Consider the following 25,629-nt stretch of genomic DNA (forward strand, 5'->3'; position numbering starts at 1 on the left):
ACCATCCCTTGGTCACACTGACGCCAATGCCAGTTTGATGCTCTGGCCTTAAACCTGCAAGGCCCTGGAGAGATCAGGACCCACCTACAATACAATCTACTTCTCCAGCCACCACCCCTCCAATACAGCTGTACTCTTTGGGGAAAGTGCAGCTAATGAGGCCTAGGATGAAGCACTGGAGCTGGAAATAAAGTCTTTGTCAAGGATGCCAAGCTGTGAATCAAGCTACTGGGGAAGTAAGATTGAGCCAAAGCCTGGCCATCTTTGGAGCACTCTACAACACCCCCTCCCACTCGTTACAGCTTTACTGCCCGAGCTGACAACAGGGGCCCATGCACATCAGCAAAGGGAAGCCTTTGTGGATGAACAATGCCCATCCCCATCTGCCAGCAGGCTTGGAAACCAATCATTCCCCAGGACACTCCTCCTTTGGAATTAGCCAATTTCCAAAGGCTTAAAGATAATCTGCAAATAACATTTGGAAGCTTCTCTACCGTGGATATTTATTGAGCCCACTCAGCCTTAGCGTATCTGTGCTGCACACACCGATTTACATTCACAGAGTCAAGTCCTGATCCAGCCAGTTTTCCCATGCCAGGAACCCCCTTTGCCCTGCCCTTCCAAAAGCAACCATCCCCCAGATGCTGCTTCGTAAGCTCTGCCCTGACTGGGGTACTAGTAGAGGATGGGTGACATGCATCCAGAACTCAGGTGTCAAACCAAGACACAACACACCAACACCTGCAACTTGTGAAGAGACTAGGGAGGGGCAAAAGGTCTCATTTTGGGGTCAGGAGCAGAGGGGAGACAAAAGGACTGAAAGCAACTCCCTTCCATTTCTTCCACACAGAAATCAAAGGAGGATTCCAAGGTGGTGATGAAGACTCATTTAGCAATGATGCAAGGGTCTGAGTAATGTGTGACATTCCAAACATCTGTTTCCAGGAGCCTCCTTTTGCTGCAGTGATGACAGGTATGACCACTTACACAGGCTTTGCTTTGATCTTATATCCAAAGTTCAGTTCTGGGTTAACAGCTACTGTTACCCCATAAACCCACAATATGACATCACACGAACAATGAAATAACCTGCATTGATAAGGACTTAGAATAACTGTAGTGAACTGTGCCATCTCAAGGAGACTGTTCTTGATGGTGATCTCGGCACAACTCTGGCTTCCTAATGGACACTTGTGAATGGAGACCCTTGACAATCGTGGGCAGAGGCATAGCTGCCTATTGAATTAAACTTCCATTTGTTGTATACTCCCTGGTCCCCACATACTTACCAAACAGCTCAATGTACACTTCCTGGAGGGTATGTGCACTGCAGAACTGATTCAGCTCATGGTGAATTTTATTGAAGATCAGGGTCTTATCGTAGTCTGCAGTGTAGTTCTTCACAACATCGTACACTGAGGAAAGAGAGAGTTACCACAGGGCAACACTAACGCGGCAGGAGAACAATGCTTTTCAGTCTACATAGCCATTCTAACAGCCCTCGCACTCACAAGATAAGATAACCTCAATTCTAGATTGTCCAAACCAAACTTAGACGAGTAGGATAATTATGCACAGATAAAAATATTGCACAGCCCTGCTTTATGGTCTGCAACAACAAACAAAACAGGGAAGTCTGCCATGAGCCATGTACAGGAACAGGCAGTGCTGAATACAGAATACAGGCCTAATAGATGCTGTGACTCCCCGACACCCAAGCGGGTGTTCCTTTCTCAATGCTGCAGTAACACTAGTTCCCAGCATTACATTTCCCTGCTTTGAAGGGGAAAAACCAGAGGTTTTTCCTCTTGTGGAACTCACATGTTCCACAGGCTGCAGCAGCAGGGATTTCACTTTCCTGTTCCACAACTGGTGACCCTGTGGAGCAACAGAAGACTTAGGCCAAGCGTGCTGCCTTCACAAGCTCCTCTACCTTGCTCAAAAACTTGTAAGCTTTGCCAGCTTTTGAGTAGCTGAGCTTGTTACATGTGCTTGTTCTGCAGTTTTTGCCCCCCCAAACTAAGCAAACTAAGTTCTTTTGAATGTGGGCTCTTTGCAAACTAAGCTTGCCATTTCAAAGTCCAAACGATTTCAAGATCAAGAGGCAGTCAATCTCTTTACAGTTTGTTTGCACCTGCTCATTCACCTTCGGACAAACCATGCCTGGAAAATTCCAGTCTGGGGGAGTGTGGAAACATGGGGTTAGAATCAGATTCTCTGGTGAGGGGAGCCATAACAGCATCAGGATAAGGAGAATGGAAGTGGTATTGCCAACCTATGCTATAGCTGCTGTAGGACGGCTGCTCTGATGTAGTATAAAGATATTCAGATTCTGCTTTTCTACTTTTGCCCCCATTCTAATTGTCTGGAGCAACTTGATGTGAGCAATACTCAGTTTTGCAGTTTTGTCCTGCTATCTGGAAAATCAGGTAGGCAATTCCTGCAATGCTCAGGTTTAATGCACTCCTCTGAGGGACGAAGGCTGCAAACAGCTGTCAGCCTGAGAGTGAGGACCAAGCCAAGAGTAACTGGTTTATAAACAGGAGATAAACGGGATGCTGCTCCCAACAAAGGAAAGTCCCCTCAGCTGTGCACATCCCTATTTAACAACACATGCAGTAACTTCACTAGCTCTGCACTCTCTCAAAAGCGGGCACCATTTTGTCTGTTCACGTATAAAGTCCATTACAGTAATGTTAAGTCAACATAGCAAATAAATGCAAGCAATGAGGTTAGAACACCACTGTGTCTACATGACTGCCCATCTTCTGCAAGACCCCCCACATTTCAAGGCAAGACCTGCACAGAGCTACACTCCATGAAGCTTTCTGAACTTCTCTAGCACCCTCCAGCACCTTATAAACCAGGGGTCGGCAACCTTTCAGAAGTGGTGTGCCGAGTCTTCATTTATTCACTCTAATTTAAGGTTTTGCGTGCCAGTAATACATTTTAACGGTTTTAGAAGGTCTCTTTCTATAAGTCTATAATATATAACTGAACTATTGTTGTATGTAAAGTAAATAAGGTTTTAAAAATGTTTAAGAAGATTCATTTAAAATTTAATTAAAATGCAGAGCCCCCCGGACCGGTGGTCAGGACCCGGGCAGTGTGAGTGCCACTGAAAATCAGCTTGTGTGCCGCCTTTGGCACACGTGCCATAGGTTGCCTACCCCTGTTATAAACATTAACCATGGCATCTCCCAGCCACCATACAAGATAGTGCAGCCTCATTCTACCCATGCTATAAGTGGCCTACAGAGGCCAAAGAGAGACAGGGACGTGGCACAAAGTCACACTGGAAGCCTGTGTTAGCACCAGAAGAGAACCCGGTTCTCCTGGCTTCAAGTCCAGGGCCTTAAGCACAAAGCCATCCTTCTTCGCTGTTCCCTGGCCTTTGCTGGATGCCAGGCTACTTGAAGGAAAGGCTTTAAAAAGCTCAAGCACTTAGAAGAGTGACCCTACAATGAGTATCTCCAAGTGCTCTAGAATGGGACAAGTGTAGTAGGTGGGTACTGTGTTCGAGTCACCAGGGAACTACGGCAATGATGCCTCAATCATGTGCCTCAGGTAGAGCCAGAGAAGCTCAGCCCAAACACTTTCTTGATCCCCTTCTGAGTGACACATGAGAGAAGTAGAACCAGCAGGATGTGACAGCAGTCGAGTGCTGAACACCCTGTCAACAGCTTGGCATCAGTGCCTTTTCTCTTCTGGGGTCAATTATCTTTAACCAGGGCACCTGCCAAGCAGTCTAGGGCATTCACAAGAAGTACTATCTAGAAGTTGAGCTGGATTTGGACTCTATGGGCCACATTTACAAGTGGTTGACACCCACAATTGGAGCCAGTTTTCCAAAAAAGCCCAGCTCCCACTGACAAATAAGTTGCCAGATTTTCAAAGGGCTCAGTACATGAGGAGTGCATTCGGTGCTGAAGTGTTCTGAAAGCAAGGCTTTCCCTGTCTGAGCATGGGCTGGGAGTAGGTGCAAGTCTTCAGCACAAATTAGTGAATCTCAGGTAGAACTAGATAAAACATCCTGGTCAAAAGGCAAAATCCATAAAAACAGAAGGGAGGCCATGTGTATCCCACCCTCTCACCCAGGAGTGTTCAATACAACCTATTTACAAGTGCTTTGGCCAGGCAAGTTTTAGATGTCCCACGCAATGGGACTTCCACCTCTTCCCTAGGGAGACTATTCCATTGCCCCAACAGACATACATGGTCAGGTATAATATTGCTTGATGAAACAGGAAAGAGTAAATACCTGCATATGGTGCTAACATATTCACAACTTCTATTCGGTCAATGTAGATCATAACCCCACCACTATAAAAAAAATAAGCTTTGTGAGTTACATGGACAGATATTCACAGCAGCCCCAATTCAGAGTCCAACAATCCTTCTTAGTGGAGTTTGCTGGAGATCTGTAGAGTTGACTTTTTACCCAGCACACACTGTTTTTCCAGGCTGTCTTGGAAGACTGCGGATGGCAATAAATCCCATCTTAATATCTGGCATTTCACTCCTGTGTGAATCAATAAAGTGAGTTCCAGGATGACCCCAGTGCACTTTCATTTTTCCTTCGGATTCCTCACTGTGTTTAGACAGAGATGTGAATAAGAAAAGGAAAATGCCCTTGGAATGACCATGCAACTGTTAGCACTAGGAAAAAAAGAAACAGATGGGAGACAGACTAGGACAGAATACCTGCTGAAAGAAGTAGAGAATTCTGTCTGCACAAATTGCACACATTTAGTGACTCCAAACAGGCCCATACGTAAGGCCACTTGCAACAAGCAGCAAGGCTGAACTGAGCTCAATAGATGCCATGCTACAAAAAGATTACTGTCACAACTTGTCACACCATGCCAGACGAGACACACTGCTGACTACGTTAGCGTGGTGTTCCGGCTAACGCCCAAAACTGGGAGCGAAGTAATGTGAACTCTATTCCCAACTCTGCTATGGCTCATGGCATGACCTTGAGTAAGTTGTGTTCCCTCTGTAATACTTTCCTAAGTCACAAGGGGCTGAGAGTCTTAATTCATTAGCATTTGAACAGCACCCTGAGACCCCTTAAGGGACGGCACCAGAAGTACAATCAAGTACAGGCTGCAGGCTTTCCCAAAAGCTGTTAAGTAGCTAACCTGCTCTGCCATGCTTCTGTTCCTAGCTGGTCAAGTCCTTCCCCCTCAAGTCCTTCACTTTTTAATATGATTCATAACAGAAAAATCCCACCAACTAAAGCTGTATTTATCACACAGAGAACCAGTACCATCCACTACAGAAAAGGGAAAGTTCTAAATTCTATTTTCCAACCCACATTTTCCAGAAGCTCATAACTTTCTCAAACACATATTCCTTTGGGGCTAGGATCTCCCATGCTTTCTCTCAGTTCAAAAGTAATATTTGGAGGGAAAGCTTTAGCAAATGAGCTAAGCCATTATTGAATCACAAAAGTATAAACACTAAACACTGATCTTGTATATTCCAAGCTGAATTTTTGTGCTCAGATAACTCAAGCATGGCTCTTATTGCAAACTTCAGCCTTGGCTTGCTTTGCAGATCTTACTGAGACTTAAAAGACAAGCCAAGTTTGAAGGAAGTCAGTTCATTAGTTTGAGTTATACACTGTTACATTTGGCAATTCCACATGTGCTAATTTTTCGGTTCTTTTTAAGGATTTCCCATTTAAGGGCTCCACGATGATAGGGGTTTACAAGCACTGCAAATGAGAATGTTTCACAGCGAGGAATTGACAAGCATCATTTGGCACCGGGGAGGGGACTGAGTTAGGTCTGTCAAGGGTGGGTGCCTGTAGGAAAGAGAACTTCTGAGTCAGAAAGTGATTAAGCACAGCCCCAACAATGAAGAACTCCTGTTTATGATATCATGGGTTCCGCTGGCTGAACCTGTGAACTCTTTGATCAATATGATCTGGATGATTTTTCTTTAGGAAATCCTCTCAGTTAATACAATATGAAGCACTCCAGAGTCAGGAAATGCAAAAAGTGTAAGTCTCTCCTGCAATTAAACTTGGCCATATTGCACATATGTAGGCCACAGATTTGAGGCTTTATTATATTCAGAGATTTTCAGTTTTACACAAACATGGCTGAATGCACTGTGGCACCGAGAGATAAGATTGTTCAACACCTTACATTATAAACCTGTTTATAATTTTGACAAACTTTAAGAATACAGGAATTGCCAGACTGGATCACACCCATGGCCCATCTAGCCCAGTAGCCTGGGTATGACAGTGGCCAGCATTAGCTGCTTTGGAGGAAGTTGCAAGAATCCCAGAGTAGACAGAGGAGGCATAATCTTCCCCCAGTGAAGGTCTCCTCATCCCTGATCATTGGAGAGTGGCTTAAATGCTAATGACTGAAGCTTTATCTCCACTGCAATGCCTTTTTTGTAAGAATTAGTTATAGCAGTTTCAGATATTCATGTATGTTCAATCCCTTTTTGAATCTTAATTTCTTAGCCTCAACAATATCCCGTGGCAGCAAGTTCCACTGTCTAATTATGCAGTGTGTGGAAAAATATTTTCTTTTTTCCATGTTTCATTTAATGTCCCTTTGGTCTTGTGTTAGGAGGCAGGGAGAACAAAAGTTCCCAATCTACTTTCTCTAGACCATTCATTATTTTATGCACTTTTATCACATCCCTTCTTATTCATCTGCTTTCCAAGGTAACAATCCCAATCTTTTCAAATGAGAGATTTTCCAGGCCCTTAAGCATTCGCGCTGGCCTTCTCTGAGCTCCCGCTATTTCTATCATCTTTGTTTAAAATGAAGTGACCAGTGCTGCACACAATATCCAGATTGATTTATATAATGACATTATAACATTCGCAGCATTATTCTCCATCCCATTCCTTCAGTATCCTAACATGCACAAGCACCTGCCATTGTTAGCAGCTCAGTCATTTCATACTCAAGCTTCTTCAAAACTTTTGGATGTACCAACTGGGCTTGGTACCTTACTGCTCTTTAAAATTACCAACTTGCCCTAGCACCTCTTCTGACACTTCAATCTCTGATAGTACGTACTTCAACCTTTATCCAACATTAACAATCTTGACTAAAACTTTTCAACTTGCTGTCTGCCTCAGACTGAATTTATATTAAAACTTTCAACAAAAATCAGCCATTTTTAAGGTTAGTGAAAAAAATGGGCAGTTTTGTCAATTATTAAAAAATATTAAACTTTTTAAACAACTCTAGCTCCTCCCTGGCTTGGAGAAGGAACTTGAAATTTGGCAGGTGGGTCATCCTGAGAGATGCTTTACCCCACGGACACAGATAGATATTTGGCCTCTGAAAATCACCCACTGCAACACATGTAGCAGACCTTGTTCTTCTCTTGCTCCTTAATATTCTAAGTATTCTAATTGCATTGCTCATGCTCCTAAGCGTTGGTGAGCAGCCAGCCACCTCAAAATGTGTTGTAGCCTAGGGAATGCCTGCCCATCTACCACATGAAAATATCTTTTAGCTTAGGAGGGTGCACACTGGCCTTGGAGCCAAGAGAGCACAAGTTCAAGCCTAACTATCTTGACAAACTTTCAGCCTTGCTCTCTGCCTCAGACTGAATTTATTTTAAAACTTTCAACAACATCAGCCAGTTTTAAGAACAAGGTTAGTGAAAAAAATGGGCAGTTTTGTCAACTATTAAAAAGTTTAGCTTTTTAAAAAAACAAAAAACAAAAACTAGCTCTTCCACTGCCTGGTCCTACGCACTTCACAACCCTCAATACTGAACAAGGCCTCAGACCTCCTACCCTGTGAGGCAAGCGAATATTCCCCCATTTTACAGATGAAGTTACAGACATTGCATAAGGTCACACTTCAAGTAGAGATAAGAATAGAATCAAGGTCTCCAATATGGCAGATTTAAATCTCATCCACAATGAAGCTCAGAATGAATCTGCCAAATGTGTACTTGGCTATGCAGTCTATAACCACTGGACCGCCAAAGCCAAAACCAGAACCTATAAATCCTGATTTTCAACATTTTTCTGATGCCTAGCAAACATGCATCCTCTTCCTGGGAGTGACTAGTCTGCAGAGGATAATAGCTTACTAATGCTACCAGTTATTCCTTTAGCTCAAGGGGAAGAGGTCTTTGCTGTGATCTGAAGTTCCTGCATTCAGACCCCACAGACGACACTGCTGTGGTCAATCTGATTCCACATAATGGAATGTGTACCCCCACACTCCATGTGCTCCTTATAAAAATCCTAGTTCCTTTCACGCAAAGAACTATGATAAAAGAATGAAAGTCAAACAGTTATAAGTTAGGAAATGCCAGAATTAAGGTTGCTTGTGCAGCCTTAATTCATCTCCCTTGTGCATATGCACTGTCACAGAGTCTTTAGTTACATGATTCCATACTGTTTTTTCCATAGAAATCCTGCTTCGGTGCTCAGGATGGAACATGCTCTGTGCATGAACCAGGGCTGGACAGTGAATGAAGTTGTTATCTGCTGGAACCCTGCCTCAGTTATGGCAGAAGCTGGAAGGTGTGCAGTGCTTTAAATTATATTCTCACGTTAAGTTGGAAAAGTCAAGCTCTCAAGAGATAGGAAATTCCAGTAATTAAAAGGGACACTGTCAACTTGATTATATATATATATATATATATATATATATATATTTTATTTTATTTTATTTTATTTTTTCTAAACTTGACTAACTGCAAAAAACAGTTTTCCTGTAGGATCTCCCTTCAATTTATATGGCCGAATTATTGGAAAATTTCTATTTTAAGAAACACTGTAAAGATTTACTGCTCTGCTGTTGATATTTAGAAAAGCCTTCTGGGTGGTCCCAAAACATGCTTGGGCTCTCTCCTTTTCTCTGAGTGTACACCTACCAGCTGCCTCTTCTGTTTCAGCTTTGCTGCTGCTATCGGTTCACACTTTCCCGTAGTCCTTGAGACAGAGCGTGCACATGCTCTCCCTACAGAACAGTGATCTCACTATGCTAATGATGAGATAGGAATTGCAATGGGCCAACAGCCCAGCAACACTGACCCGGCACAAGAGCTGTCACACGCACAGTACATACATTGAAAATACAGGGGAAAGGCTTGTTTTGCTTGCATCTGCCAGTTACAGGCATCATAGAGTTTACTTTTAACTATACTAGAGTCAAGGTACAAACTCTGCTGATGGAAATGAGATTTTCAAGCTTGTCCCCTTAAGCAGTTTCCCCTGCAACTGCAATTACATTGCACATAAGTAGTATTTGATGTTCCTTTGGTCATTATTAATATTGCTAAATCCAGACATTTCTGTTAATCATTTGTACTACTCTCTCCAGCTATAGTCCTCAGAGCCTTTCCTAGTAGATACTCCATATCTTAGATAACATGATGAGCTGTTCAGGCATATCTGGGAAGCGTTTAGTTTGTCTGTAGGGCCCAACACTGTATATCTAAGCTTTTCCCCTGTGGACTGAATCTCCATGGTCAGGCTTCCTGTGAACCTCATGAGGATTTCTGCTTGTCCCCCCTCCCTGAATAAGGTGACTTTTCTTGGAATATAACACAAGTATATCATGTTTATTACATTCACAAATAAAATCACTACTGTGCCAGTATTGGTGGAAATGCTTTGCCAAAAGGGAGAATCTTGCAATGAGCCAAGAGCAGTCACACTCTGGATGAAGCTAATCTCCTTTGGAAGTCTGGTCCACAGCTTGACTGAGAATGTTTTCTCCTCCTCTGACACTTCACATTGTTAGCTACCATGTATGAGAGCAACACAACTGGAGTGATGAGTCAAAACAAAGTTTTGAAATGACAACAGAAGAATGGAACACATAGAACCATGTACCGGGAGGTTAGAGAATTATAGAAATGTTGGGCTGGAAATGACCTTGAGAGGTCATCAAGTCCAGCCCGCTGTGCTAAACTTAGACCATCCCTAAGAGGTGTTTGTCCAACCTGTTAATAAAAACTTCTAATGATAGTGTAGGATAAATATGAAATTAAAAAATTAAGGTTAACTTAAGTTTAGTTAAGGAAATGTGTGTGTTGTAAAGAAAGGCTGTCACTAGCAAGTAGAATTCATTGAAAATAATGAGTTATAATGCCAGAAGGAATGAAGTAGGAAGGATGTTTGGTTCAAAGAATAACTAATGAAATAAGGGGAAGTTTTTCTAAAAAGAAGGCCTCTGACCGATAGATGTGAAAAAAGATCGGTCTTAAAATGAGCCAAACATGGCTCTTCTCAATCCACACACCTGTGTTAAAGTCTATGTGAACCCAGAGGCAATGGACAAACTGTTGGGTCAGCAAGAAGAAGGGGAGGAAAGGCCTTGGGAAGAAAGGAAGTTGTAAATCTTACCTAGATAAAGACTGGAAATAAGGGTGAACTTGAAGGGTAAACTCTTAAAAGGGTTCATTGCTAATACCTACCTGACCATTTTGGAGCTGGCCAATATGGGTCTAAGCATCCCTGGGTTTAGCCCATTTAAGTATCTTGATCAAATGTGTATAAATGTTTTGTTACTGTTGGATATAGTAAATTGCTTATTATAGGCTTTTTAGGCATGTTTTAAGCAACTGTACCTTTTGGATTGTTTGTAGCAACCAAGGACACAGCCATTTCAACTGCGTTAACTCAGAACTATTGTGATAGAGAAAGCTTACGCTTCCAGAGTACTCAATGGAGTTGAAAAGCAGTCTACTCCCTATGAAAACCAATTTTTGCTGTGAACTTTTCAGATATCTGGTAGGGTTGGGATGCATAAAAATGTACATTGCTCTTCATCCTCTACAGTGTCTTCTGTCTGGTAAAATTAAAAACGGTACAGTCTAGTCCTAGACTGACACTGTGGTTCCTGCTGCTGGAAGAGCACCAAACTGAAGTCTGTCCTCAAACAACCCTCACCTTTGCCAGCAGGACTATTCATTAATGGTAATCCATACAAGTGTCCTAGAGAAATTCCCTCTCACGAGGGGCCCCTATCCCTTTTATCCATGTGCAGTACATACATTTAAATTCTGACGGGCTGCACTCTGAGGATCTGACAATATATGCTAGTGGGTTGTCCTAATACCAAAAGGGACCCGTCACAGAATTTATGGTTTGGGCTCTCTCGGTTCAGGGTGAACCTGTGCAACACAGATGTAGTTCACACACTGTATACTGTACTGGCTGCTGTAGCAGAGGCATTATCACTCAGGAATAAAGGACAAGTACCAGCTAATGTAATATGTCCAGACTGTAAGGGTCTGTGATGCCTTAACAACAACCTCCCTTGGTGTAGTGCAAATTCATTTTGCAGTGCAGATTACAAGCCTTTATGCTATCAAGCCTTTTTGTCCTATATGTGGGAACTAGCAGGTAAATGGGCTAACTCAGTGGTATATCTGGATAAAGTAAAAGCTCATGCCAGACATGGGGAAGTGAGCAAGAAAAACAGAGTGAATGAAGCTGCTAATAGCCATGCTTTGGTGTGGTCCCATGCCCGATTATCCAGTTCTTGCTTTTACCATTTGAGCACAGGCAAAAACCATTGATTTAGTAACATTGCAAGAATCTGACCAGAGATATCCTCCTACACAGAAAGTAATGCTTGGGGAGTTAAATGGTAAAATCACTCCTACCCAGGGAAAGTTCCACCACAGCCCCTTAACAGGAAAATGTTAAGACTGGTGCATGATGTGCTATCGATGGCCCACCAAAATGCCGAGACCACTTATCAGTGACTAATTAAGGCAGCGTGGTGGCCCCATTGTAAAAAAAGATGTAAAAATTCATGTTAACAATTGCCTGGTTTGTGCTAAAAGCTATCCACCAGGGAAAACAAAACGGATTTATCCAGGCACAGCAACAGGGGCAGGTTCATGCCAAAATGATGGCATACTTTAACAAACCAGCCCAAAGTGTAGATTGGCAAGTAGGGGACAGAGTGATGGTGCAGTGAACATCGGGGGGGGGGGGGGGGGGGGGAAAAAAAAAAATTTCCGGCACCAAGGGGGGGGCCTACTATATAATACAAAAAGCCAACCCTGCAGTTTATCTGGTATGAATAGAAGATCAAAAAACAAGGATCGAGGAGTAGATGCTATTCAGCTAAAATTTAATCAAATGAGGGCTTATTGATATGTGCCCTTTCGAGAATCAGGAAGGGCAGAAATAAAGGTGGCACAAATACCGTACATTGGGGGAGGGGCAGAGGGAGAAAAAATAAAAACTCACAATGCTATAAGGTGGAGGTAGGACCCAGTAATTAATTGGTATTAAGGCCCCTTAAAGAAGTGCTGTGCAATGATTTTCAATTTATATATGTACCTGTGTTGTTGAATTTGACAAAAGGGTTGTCTGCGCCAGGGTTTGGCCACTGTATGGCAAAATGATAGAGGACTATTAGAAAGGCTTTCTTGACAGAAATGTAGAGGAAAAGGCACCTGAATCAATTCAAAGACAAAACTGATGGAGCCTATCCATCAGTGCTGTACACGGTGGTTTCAAGCTGGATTCAGGTGGAATCCACGGGAACACAACCGAGCATTCCAACACACGTTGGCTGTGGACCTATTGAGTCTAATGAATGAGCACAGCAAAGAACATATTAAGAACTTTAGAATGTATATAACATGCATGACATAGTTAATTTGTTTAAGGAAGTACAGGATAAAGTAGATGAAATAGATAACCAAACTAATAAAGATCAAAGCAGGCCAATAACCAGGGCCATAACATATAGACAAAAATCAAGGCCATCTTCACTCATATAGAGCAAGGTAAATTGCCCTCATCACCACAGAGAAATTAAAAACTTGGTATAGTACTCCTTATCCCACTCATACTATCCCATCCAATAACTGCAGAACACCACGTTCAAACCATTATTAGAGTGCTACCACTGGGAGTACTGGAAGACACTAACCCATAAGTTTTTAAAAGAGTTTGTTTCTCTTCAAATACTGTTGCAAAATAATGACAAGGTCTGGCAAGCCTTGGCCTTGTTCTGTTGCTCACTCTGGGGGACACCTACATCTGCAGCAGCTGTAAAGTCTTACAGACACCGTTGCCAGCATGTGGGCTCACTCTGGGGGAGTCATCTCCAATCTGCACAGTGCAGTTGAGACCCTGGGGAACTGGTGAAGTGAAAACCTCTTATGCCAGGAATGGTAAATATTGTGTGGAGGCTGGAAATAAACCACTGAGTGGACCCAGAGTATTATTCCAAGTGGCTAATGTTTTGTTTCACAACAAAATCCACTGTAACTAAAATACAAGCTGAATTCAGATTACAAGAGGACACTCTGAAAGCAGTACCAAGTGTGGGCATCCTATTCTTCCCCTGAGCCAGGATCTTAAAATATTAATAGCCAAGAATAGGGAATTCAGGAGTTAACTAGCCCCTGGCAGTGGAACAAGCCTAAACAAAGTCGATTATATCCATGGTAACTACTGTTATTTAAAGCTAGGGTAGTTAATGTAAATTGTGGTAACAAACTTTGATTTTGTATGGTCAAATTTAATGGTTACGTAAGATGCTGCAAAAATCATAAAAGTTATGTTTAAAATGCTTAATGTAGTAAAACCCACATAGCATGTAGGTTTTTAAGGCAGAGAATGTAGGATAAATACAAACTAAAGAATTAGAGTTAGCTTGAATTTAGTTAAGGAAATAGATATGTTGTAAAGAAAGGCCCTGATTAGCAGGTAGAAGGAAGGCGTTGAAAATAACGAGTCATAAGGCCAGAAGGAATGAAGTAAGGATGATGTCTGGTTCAAAGAATAACTAATGAAATAAGGGGAAGTTCTAAAAAGAAGGCCTCTGACCAATGGGGGTGACTGCAGATAAAACGATGACTCTGTCTCAAAGTGAGCCAACATGGCCTTTCCCAATCCACACAGCAGTGTTAAAGCCAATGTGAACAGAGAGGCAATGGACAAATTGTGGGTGAGCAAGGAGGGGAGGAAAGGCCTTGGGAAGAAAGGAAATTGTAAATCTTATCTAGATTAAGATTGGAAATAAGGAGCAACTGTCTCAAATGGGTTTTTAGCTAAAATTCGTAATTGGGAATGACATCACTTATTTGTTGAAGGGTATAAAAAGTAAACTCAAAGATTGCTAATACCTGCCTGACCATGCTGGAGCCAACCAATACAAGTCTAAGCACCCCAGGGTTTAGCCCGTTTGTAAGTATCTTGATCAAACGTTTATAAATGTTTTGTTACTGCTGGATGTAGTACATTGATTATTTAGGCTTTTTAAGGAATGTTTACAGGAATTGTATAAGTGGCCTTTGGATTTAATACAGGAATTTATGGTTAAATTAGTGCCATGGTAACACCCTGCATAAATAATAATAATTCCAACAGATGGGGGTTCAAAAACCTCCCCTGGAAGCCTATTCGAGAGTTTTAACTACCCTTATAGTTAGAATGTTTTTCTTAAATATCTAACCTAAATTCCCTCACTAAAGATTAAGCACATTACTTCTTGTCCTACCTTCATTAAACATGGAGAACAACTGATCACAGTCCTCGTTATGACAACAGCAGCCCTTAACATATTTTAAGACTGTTATAGGTTCCCCCCGCCCCCCGGTCATCTTTTCTCAAGATGAAACATGCCCAGTTTTTTTTTTTTAACCTTTCCTCACAGGTCAGGTGTTCTAAACCTTTTATCATTTTTGTTGCTTTTCTCTGGACTTTCCAATTTGTCCACATCTTTCCTAAAGCATGGAGCCCAGAAATGGGGACAGTACTCCAGCTGAGGCCTCGCCAGTGCTGAGTGGACCGGACAATTACCTTCCATGTCTTACATACAACACTCCTCTTAATATACCCCAGAAGAGGAGTCTTTTTTTGCAATTGCCTTAGATTGCTGACTCATTCAATTTGTGATCCACTACAGCCCTCAGATTCTTTTCAACAGTACTACCACTTACATAACTATTCCCCGTTTTGTAGATGTGCATTTGATTTTTCTTCCTAGTGAAGCATTTTGCACTTATCTTTACTGGATTTCATCTTGTTGAATTCAGTCCAATTTCTCTAATTTGTCAAGGTCATCCTGAATGCTAAACCTTTCCTCCAAAGTGCTTGCAACCCCTCCCCCCAGCTTGGTGTCATCTGCAGATTTTAGAAGCATATTCTCCATTTAGGGTGACCAGACAGCAAATGTGAAAAATCGGGACGGGGGTGGAGGGGGTAATAGGAGCCTATATAAGAAAAAGACCCAAAAATCGGGACGGTCCCTATAAAATCGGGATATCTGGTCACCCTATCTCCATTCCATTATCCAAGTAGTTAATGAGAATACTGGATTACTACTGCACCCAGGACTGACTCCTGTGGCGCCCCACCAAATACACCCTCCCAGTTTGATAGCAAATCACTGATAACTACTCTGAGTACGGTCTTTCAACCAGTTTTGTACCCTTATAGTAATTTTATTTGCTTATGAGAATGTCATGTGAGACTGAACCAAAAGCCTTACTAAAATGAAGATACATCACATCTACTGCTTCCCCACTCTGTAGTAGGCCAGTAACCCTGTCAAAGGAGGCAAGTAAGTTGATTTGGCATGATTTTGTTCTTGACAAATCTATGTTGGCTACAGGGGATCCCCGGTATACGTCTCCCCCTTATCCGTTGTTTCGCATATCCATCGCTCAGCAATAGAGGAACTTGTTTCAATTCACGTTGGTCCTGATCCACATATCCATCGTTTGCAATACTGTACTGTAAGTTGCAAATTATGGATATGCAGACCAACGTGAATCGGCACACGTTCCCCTACTGATCAGCGATAGATATGCAAAATAAGGGATAAGGGGGAGATGTATACATCCAGCCCCCTCTTTCCCAGCACTTGCCCCACACCACCCACCCGGCGCTCCAGCCAGGGAGCGGGGGCTTGCAAGCCCGCTCTGCTCTCCTGCACCCTGGCAGGAGCGCGGGACACAGCGGGAGAAGCTCCCCATGCCTCAGCAGAAGCGCTGGGTGGAGCAGAAGAAGCCCCCGCGCCCCAAACCCCCCTCCTGCCCATGCCACTGCTGTACCAGCAGGTCCCCAGTATACATCGTTTCAGTATACGTGACCCTTTTCAAGAACACAACCCTGACATATACCGCGGACCTGCTGTATTCCTTATTATTCTCTAGGTACTTTCAAACTGATTGCTTACAGTTTGTTCCAGTACCTTTTCAGGTATCAAAGTTAGGCTGATTGGTCTATAATTCAAGAAAGGTGTTTCATTTTGTGGCAGGATCTCGTTAACTGACCCACAGAAACGAGTGGACTATTACTGACTTATGCAATAAAATATACAGGATGTGCAATATAGCTAGGTTAATGTTTCAGAAGAAACTTTCAGTTCTAGAGTTTTCCAGACCCAAGAGGTTGATTTTGCAACATTAACACTCCATGAACATGTGTATAAATAAAACACTTTGGGATACTTTGTGAAGATAAGCACTGCACACACAATGCATTGTTACTGCTGCTTTAACTAATGCTTAGACAGCACTTGGATATTTAAATGCTATTGAAGTGCTAAACTTTACTTACAAGGTTTGCATCTTGTACAACATTCATCTGCTCTTTTACTTCAGAAAAAGTTTCTGACCATCCAGACTGACAATTAGTCTGCGATGAACCAGATCCTGGCTTTTTGTCAGGGTTCATTTCAGGTGGTGGGACTACATTCCAACTGTGCAAGCCCAATCCAAGGGGATGCTGTTCTTGTTTTCCTAGGATATCATGGAAATCGGTGGTCGGGCTTCTGTCATTAGAGAGTGAATTCCAAACTAGAAGCACTAAGAGGTTGGTTAAGTGAAAGAATGAGTGGAGGAGGATCAGATAACAGGAGAAAAGTAAAACAAGAGAGACAGACAAGAACACACCACCCTTGAGAAAGCGGCACTCATGCACAGACAACTGCAGAAAGTCAGTTCTGGCCCCAGCAGGGAGCAATGTAAGAGCAACCATTACTATTCCCACCCATATCCACTATGTTTCCAGACAAACACTCTGAACAGACTTTGTCATATCCAACCCCCCTCAAAACTAGCGCCTACGAGTGAATTAGCCACAAGTTGAGAATTAGACCTATCACATTGGCTTGCCACATCCAGGAAGAACGTACAGGAGCAACATACCTCGTCCCACAAGGCACGTTTTTTACTTCATCAGTTTGCAATGTTGTCTGAAACAAGAGACATGTAATCAGGGCTCACAGAGAAACCAGTCACTTACCAGTCAACAGCCAAGCCCTAGACAGACCCTTGCAGAACTTTCTAGCCCAGTTCAGGCCATACGCTCACTGGAAGCTCAGCAGTCATGCTCTGTAATGGTTGCTGAGAATGGGGAGGATGCACTAGGAGGAGCACCGCTCTTCAGGCTGTTGGAGGTTGTGGCTGCTATAGGCAGGGAGCAGAAGGAACTTTTCTAGCACCCACTCCCTGTGATGGTTGAGGAAGAAGGGGATGGTGCAGGGAACTCCATTGTCTTTCCCCCTTCCTCTCCTTCCCTCAGTGCCCAAAAGGAGTGCAGCTCCCTGCCTGGCAAACGGCAAAGTGAATGCTTGCGGACCCAAGTATTGGGAAGACACATGGTGTCGACAGCGGAAGCTGTCCCAAGGCAGGAGCCCCAGGGCCAGCGAGTAGCTTTTTGTTTGTGCCAGTGAAGAGCTCCCATTGGAAAAACAGCATGGAGCCCACATTCATTTGCAGTGCAGGGTGTTTCCACACTACATGGTGTCAGGAAGCCACCAGTACCTCTAGCCACAGTGAAGCAGATTAATTCATTCAGCCCTTCCAAACTCACTGTAGTGATAACAGTTCAGGGGAGGGCAAAGCACAACAAAAGGCAATAGACCAAATGTAGTCCATGGTGATCTACTAAGTGCACAGCCATGTGCAGCGGGGCCTGGCCTCTTGCAGCAAAATGGATCATTGATTTCTGGGACCTGCAGCTGCTACAGGCCATACTGCATACTGGAAGCTGTAGTACTATCGGCATACCAGGGGTTGCACCCCAACATCAGAGAGGAGGGTGGCTACAATCTGATCAGTGGGCCAAACTAGTGTGCTCTTATGCTACTGAGAACTGGCTAACATGGCCTTTATTTAGGCAAAATTCCAGCTCCACTGTCACATTTGACAGATATCCCATTCAACCCCACCCTATTCCAGCTCCCCTGTGAGAAGTTACTAACCTGCACTGATTTGAAGGTGGTAATGAATGGGAGCATGATGTGATAGCCTGGTCCACTTGGGCTGGTTAATAAGGCACCACCCCTGTGAAAAGACAAATGGGTCAGTTCTCAAGAAGGTGAAGAATTAGATGTACTGACTCTTCCAGACCTCTGGTAAGTGTTCAGAGTACTGGACAGACATGGCCACAAGCTTCTATAGATCAATAAGTCATAACAACTCAGACAAGCTCTATTAGCCTGCTTGTTACCATGACTGACAATGGAAGGGTGAGAATGATTATTTTGCTCATCCTCCAAAAACAAAACAAGTCACTTGCCCGGGCAAATCAAATTTGCCAGGGCTGAATTAATACACAGAGTTATAGAAACATATGTTAAAGGAAATATACTTGTGACCTAACAGGTCACTGAACTAAAGAGCAAGCTATTCAATGCAGACTAAATACAAAAAGTTTCCCAGGAATTATTGATTTCATCAGCTCTTTTATGGGGTACTGGTACAAAATAACATTTGTCCTGTACCTGCTGTGTTCAGTTTGCCAGCTTCACACTAGCGACATAGACAAGAGGGGTATTCCTGCTAAGCCTTTTCCAGTAACACAACCCTGCATAGACCTTCAGTAGTACCTGAGCTAGAATTTAAAATAAACCAAGGCTGCTATCCGAGACTATCTTCCTTCTAAAACAGAGCTCTGGAAAACACTATTTTACATGCACATCAAATCACAACTTTCAGTATCCTCCTCTTCCTTCCATATTAACATCCCACAGAGGAGTGCATACTAACCCAAGGGCTTTGCTAAGAGGCTGGCACTGCGGATAGCACTATTCATAGTCAAGGGATCTCTAAGTGACCAGGTGGATTCTGGTAATGCAGGGGCTGTGCGGGCACTCTGTTCCTAGCAATAAACTTATAGCTACCCTGAGGTATTAGAACCAATATTACAGAAACATGCAGAGCTACTCCCCCTCGATGGTCTATCGTGGGAGACTGATTTAAATCAAAGCTATTTAAATCACCAATTGTAATCATGATTTCAATCAGCAGGCAGGAAACTTTGATTTAAATAATTAATTTTAATAGTGTTTTGCATTTGTACTTAGTTATTTTCTTAAAAAAAAAAAAAAAAGGGGGGGGGCTGATTCTCATTGATGGGTTACCACTAAAGCATGTTGATTTGCAACTAAACACAGTCTTTACAATAAATTTGATACTTCTATTTGCTAATCAGGAGGATATACTATTTAGGTAACTATTTAGCTTAGAGTAAAAATTAAGAATCTGAATAAGTTTAAGAAATTCATCATTTTCTTTTTAGTAGAAATGCACAAAACCAGCATTTTAAATTTTCAGTTAAATAAAACTACCTTGAATCTGCAGGATACATAAGAAAAGTTTGTCAAAACATGTCTTGCATTTAAAACTGATTTATTAAACAAAGGAAGTATCTGCAGTTAGTGAACTGAACTGATTGTCTCTTGTCACTATGTCTTTCAAGACTTTAGATCTAGTACATCTCATTTCTCACACCTAGTTCTTATTCAGAGATTGGAAAAGGAAAAACAAGCTATCCTTTTGCAAATCCCAGTTAGTCTCAAACTTTGAATGAGTAGTCATTGAACTGAACTAGTTGAATGAACTGAAATGAAGAAAATATTCTCTCTGCACCTGTAGTAGATGTTTCTGCTGGCAGAAGATTAGCACTTCAGCAAACTCTGATTTCAAGTGCTTAGCCAGTGACTTTCACCAATTCAGTGGTGTCACTTTCTTTAAAACTTGGCAACAAGTATGTACTGATTAATATTATTTGTATTTAATTTAGAGTTATTTTAATAGATTTTAAGTTTAGGTCTTCACATAGGTTGTCACTTTTGAACTAGTTTTATTTTTTTTTTAAATAAAAATATTGAAATAGAAGAATTTAATTTATATAAATTCAATTTTTATTTTAAAAAAGAAACATCTAGACCACTGCTATCATGAACAAATGTGCGCAGTCAAAGAAACACTGCACACCAAAATGAAATTGGGATTTGAAGCTGATATGAGTGTGTGCTGAAACCTCTGTTGTGTCATGTTGTCCCCTTCCTCCCCCTGCAAGCTACAGTGAGGTGGAACACAGTGGAATGAAGTTTTAACTAACTGAACTTTATAAAAAACCCACTCCTGATATTTACTTGCTGACCTGCTTTGAGCATCATTCTGTGAGAGCACAAGTACCATAGGAAACAAAGAGATGCCTAATAATTGCGATGTTGCAGTTGCATTCTGGGGACATTCCCAGGGCAACAGAGGAAAGAATTATATTGTTAGTTAAAACTTATTTTTGTGCTGAATCCAGCCAGGTTTTAGAGGCTATGCCTACACTACACAGTTGAGCAGTGTAGTCACTGTTTGTCGACTCTCCTGCCGACAGAAAACTTCCAGTGTAGCCGCTGTTTGTCAGGCATCGGGAAGAGCCTATCAAGCAAGGGGATGGTTGTTTCAGGATAATTAAGAAGTAAACTAAATTGTGCAAGTTATAAAAAGGATCATGGCTAAAGATGGATCCCAAAGAGAAATAACAGATTACAGAAAAATGTATTAATTCAGTCAAATTATCAAGGAGTTGCTCATTACTTTTCCAATGAAAGCATACTAATAACGTCAGTATCAGAGCTGCAGAACTGTACCATCTGTTTATACAGAGCACAATCCCACATTCAGCTCTTTTCTTGCTGTCTATGTTTCTTCCACCTTACACAACCAATCTACCGGCTTCCCAAGGTGCACTAACAATACAACAGAGCTTGTCCATAACAGAATATTCTGCTTCCCTTATTCCTAGGCACAATGCAAGGCCCATTTACTCTCCTCAGTCCCTTAGGAGCGGCTGGAGAGGAAGCATCAAACTCTGAATATGTGGGGCAAGGGAGGAGGAAATGTCAGAGGGATAGTGAATAATACAGAGAATATTATATAAATCAGTGGTGCGGCCTCATGTGGACACTGTGTATAGCACTGGTCACCCCTCATCTCCAAGAATGAGAATCTCTAGTTACAAAACTAGATGGGTTTCACAGAAGAGTGACAAGAGTGATCAAGGGCCTAGAAAAAGACTCATATGAAGAGCGATTGCAAAGACTGGGATTGTTACTTTGAAAAGGAGACCAATAAGAGGGGGCATGACAGAAGTACCTAAAATGACGACTGCTCAGGGAGATTGGAAAGATCTGTTATCCTTGTCTCAACACAAGAACAAGGGGACGCCCAGTGTAATTAAAAGGTGGAAAATTCAAAATGAACAAAAAAGTGCCTTATCATACAATGCGTGATTAAACTGTAGAACTCACTGCCACATGAAGTAGTTGAGGCCATGAATTTAACAAAATTTAAAAAAGGATGGGACATTTATATCCCATTTATTCTTGGGATAACAAGAATATCCAGAGTTAGCATACAAACTTGCACACATAGATTTGAGATAAAAAGTCTGTGAAACCAAGCAGTGGCAGACTTAACACATTACACAACCACAGTGTCCACACCATCATTTAAGGACTTCAGCTCCCACAGGTCCAATCATGGCAAATATTTCCCTACTGGATCTGTTTATGCAAATTCTTGTGTATGTGTATATAGTTTCCCACATCTTATTAGTCTCCTACATCTAGGCATGAGGTCTTAGGACACATTCTAAAACCACAGTTCCCTCCAAATGAGAAACAATAGATGCATCAAACATTTGACCACAGATAAAATTAATGCTTTAGACAGGAGAAATACTAGCCCCAGTTTAATATAGGATTGGCCCAGATGAAATCCCATTTGGATAACTCATGAAGTACAAGACAGCTGATCACCCGACAACACAAACAGAAGTGACAAGCATAAGGCAGATGCCATAAGTATTATCAACTTAATGAATACAGCGGTTGGTGATAACTTCTACAGATAGGGCTACAAAGCAGCTTCCTTTAGAAATAGCCAGATTTAACTTTTAGAGTTCCTGAAGGATTTATTTTTGGGGTTGAACACTCCCATGGCCGGTCTCTGCCAAAAGGTGACATTTTTAGAAAGATTGGTAAAACTGCTGAGCCATTTAAGAATGGAGAGATTAGAAAAAAATATTTCTTACTTAAAAAAAAAAAAATCTGACTACACTCATTGTGGGGGAAGTCAGAAGAAACCTCAAAACAGCTGAACTTTAAAACTTCTAATTTGGCAAAGAGAGGCATCTCAGTCCAAAAACAACTTATTTTAAATGAAGTTAGGAACATCTGAAAAGATTTAAAAATGTAGGAAAATTGAAGATGTGCAGCAGAACATTATCAGGTGTCCGCTGTGTGATGAGCCACACAGGGAGTTAAAGACCAGTCAGATTTGACCCTCGCATTTTGGAGGGGCTGCAAAAAAACCCTTCAATTCTTCACTAATCTCTCCCAACGCAATAGATGTTTTGTCCACTGTGTGGAGCATGTAATAACTGAAGGTCAAGGTGATTTTTCACAGATGTTAGGGCCAGAAGGAACCAATAGATCATCTAGTCTGACTTCCTGTGTATCACAGACCAGAGAATCTCACCCAATGATTCCTGCAGTCAAGGGAACTGTTCTTCCTATTACATCAGTGAACACTTTAGCACCCAATACCCTGTGGTGGTCAGGCTCAGGGACCCTCCCCTCTTGTGGGTCCCAGAACCTGGGTTCCAGCCCAAGCCCTAATGTCTACACCACAATTAAACAGCCCCATAGCTTGAGCTCTGTGAGCCAGAGTCAGCTGACACAGGCCAGCTGTGGGTTTTTAATTGCTGTGTAGACATACCCCAAGTGACAATGAATTCATCATTGTGCTTGCTGACCTGGGAAATACCCCAATTATATTTATGATTTATTTAATGGAAAAGGGACGGTTCCAAGGGCAGCACAGCCCAGATCTTATATTTCCTGCTTATCTAGTTAGGGTGCAGTTCAATATACCATTTGTATATGTTAAAGAGAAAAGCAAAGCCTGCAAGGTGAGCACCATGGCCAAGTGAAGGAGGCTGTAAGATTTCGTTTCTGCATTCCATAAATGCTGGGGAATGTAACAATTACACTGCCATTGGTTTCTGCATTTAGTACTGTTTGGACTGGGGGCTCCAAACAGTGTCCTGGGGTCACCCATATCTTAGAAGAGAGACTGTCCGCTGGTCATTTCTTCTCAACCACAATCGCATAAAATCTCTGTGGCATCTACAGCAATTGCTTATGTGGAAATATATAATAGGAAAATAATGTACATTTTACTTATGTTAGTGGTATTTAGCAACTAGAAACAAGTAGGAGGATGTTAAACAGCAGCTACTAAGGTTAGACCTTTTTAAATCAGCAGGTCCACGTAACACGCATCAACGTTTTAAAAGAGCTGGCTAAGGAGCTCGCTGGACCATTAATGTTGGTTTTTAATGAATCTTGGAATACTGGGAAAGTTCCGGAAGAAAGTTAATGTACCAATATTCAAAAACGTAAACAAGAGAACCTGGGTAATTATAGGCCTAGCAGTCTAGCATTGATCCCAGGCAAGATAATGTAGCTGCTGATAGAGCACTCAGTTAATAAAGAATTAAAGGAGAGTAATATAATTAACAGGGTAAGTTCTATCGATGTACATCACATTGGGAACACGCATTCACTCTTCAACAGATCACTGGAAAAACTACTGCATGGAAAAACCCCACCCTTATTCAACTTTCTCATCTTTAAGAAAACATCCAATAGGGTTCACAGAGACCCTGTGGAATATTGCTAGGAGCAATGGGAGACCAGACAAGCTATGGAAACAGATACGCAGTAAGATCAATTACAGGCCTGGGTGAGAGGTTCAATACTGTGACTGGAGTTAGACAAGGGTGTGTGTTATCACCAATCTTCTTAGCATTAGCAATAGACTGGGTGATGATGTGGGCAACAAGCAGCATGGTGGACAGTATATAATGGATTAGTGGAGATGGGTTACAAGACCTTGACTTTGCAGGCAATACAGCTTTACTAAGTACGACACAGAACAGAATGATTGCCCTTTGTTTTGATGCTCTCTAGGGCAGAACAGGAAGCCCAAAAAAAAAAAAAAAAAAAAGTATTGAAAGTAAAAGCAGAGAAAACCAAGACTATGAAGGTAGGAAACTGGGCAAGAAATGCAAAAGTGGATGGAAAAGAAATCTAACGGATACAAAAATTCTGCTATCTGGGGATAGTGACAACATCTGCAGGTGGCTGTAATAATCATATTTATATGATATTAAGAAAAGCAAACACCATTTTTGGAAGGAGGAACATTTGATCACACAGAGATCTGCACAAACTAAAGGTCAGATTATACTGTGCAATTGTAAGGATCACGCTGCTATAAGGAGCAGAGATTTGGCCTATAACAGTGGCTAACAAAAAGAGATTGGAGGCTGTCCATTCCAGAAGGCTGAAAACAACACTGAACAATTCACACAAGAGTAAGAGGGCTGACAAAGCAGGAGATGTTAGAAAATATAACCAAAGACAAAAAGTTCAGGTGGTTGGGGCATGTAAACTGTATGGAAAATAGGAGGCATGCTAAGCAAGCATTGAATTGGGTACTTGTGGTAAGAAAGAGAAAGTGAGTAAGGCCAAGGAAGAATTGGCTGAAGACCGTGATAGAAGAAAAGGAAGGTGTTGGTATCGCCTAGGAAGAAACGCCACAACTAGCAAGTTACCATAATCAATGGAGGAACTGGACTTGCCTGATGTGTCTACAGCACAGAAGGAATGGGGGGACAGATAGCTCAGTGGTTTGCACATTGGCCTGCTAAACCCAGGGTTGAGAGTTCAATCCTTGAGGGGGCCACTTAGGGATCTGGGGCAAAAATCAGTACTTGGTCTTGCTAGTGAAGGCAGGGGGCTGGACTCTATGACCTTTCGGGGTCCCTTCCAGTTCTATGAGATAGGTATATCTCCATAACTAAGGTCAAGGAATATAATTAATGCCAATCAACATGGGTTTATGGAAAATAGATCAAACTAATTTGATATCTTTTTTGTTGACTTGGTTGCACAAGACATTTTGATTATAAACTAGAAGGTAAAATTAACATGGCACACGTTAAATGGATTAAATGATGACTAAATGATCATTCTCAAAATGCAATTGTAAATGGGGAATCATCATTGAGTGGGAGTGTTTTTAGTGGGGTCCTGCAGAGATTGGTTGTTGGCCCTATGCTATTTAACATTTTTATCAATGACCTGGAAGAAAAATAATCACTGCTAAAGTTTGCAGATGACACAAAATTTGGGGGAGTGGTAAATAACGAAGAGGACAGGTCACAGATTCAGAGTGATCTGGATCGCCTAGTAAGCAAGCAACATGCATTTTAATGGAGACGTATATAAAAGCATACATCCTGGAACTAAGAATGTCGGCCATACTCTATCCTGGAAA

At 41.9% G+C, this 25,629-nt stretch overlaps 1 protein-coding gene across 9 annotated transcripts in view; it reads right to left on the reverse strand.

Moving 5' to 3' along the window:
- Window positions 1-25,629, reverse strand: part of ERLIN1 (ER lipid raft associated 1) — a 55,510-nt gene that overhangs the window by 11,970 nt on the left and 17,911 nt on the right. For 4 of the 9 annotated variants that reach the window (XM_034775274.1, XM_034775276.1, XM_034775277.1 and 1 more), the window contains exons 3-6: window positions 18,198-18,279; window positions 17,140-17,186; window positions 4,262-4,323; window positions 1,290-1,415 (exon numbers count right to left, since the gene is read on the reverse strand). In XM_034775274.1, the coding sequence (XP_034631165.1) occupies window positions 1,290-1,415; window positions 4,262-4,323; window positions 17,140-17,186; window positions 18,198-18,279 (317 nt within the window). Of the gene's footprint in view, window positions 1-1,289; window positions 1,416-1,821; window positions 2,904-4,261; window positions 4,324-16,549; window positions 16,701-17,139; window positions 17,187-18,197; window positions 18,280-25,629 lie in introns of those variants that run through there. The other 5 variants (XM_034775279.1, XM_034775280.1, XM_034775278.1 and 2 more) reach the window with 4 other exon arrangements.

Source organism: Trachemys scripta, chromosome 7 (genome assembly GCF_013100865.1).
Source record: "Trachemys scripta elegans isolate TJP31775 chromosome 7, CAS_Tse_1.0, whole genome shotgun sequence".
In the NCBI taxonomy this organism is placed as follows: Eukaryota; Metazoa; Chordata; order Testudines; family Emydidae; genus Trachemys; species Trachemys scripta.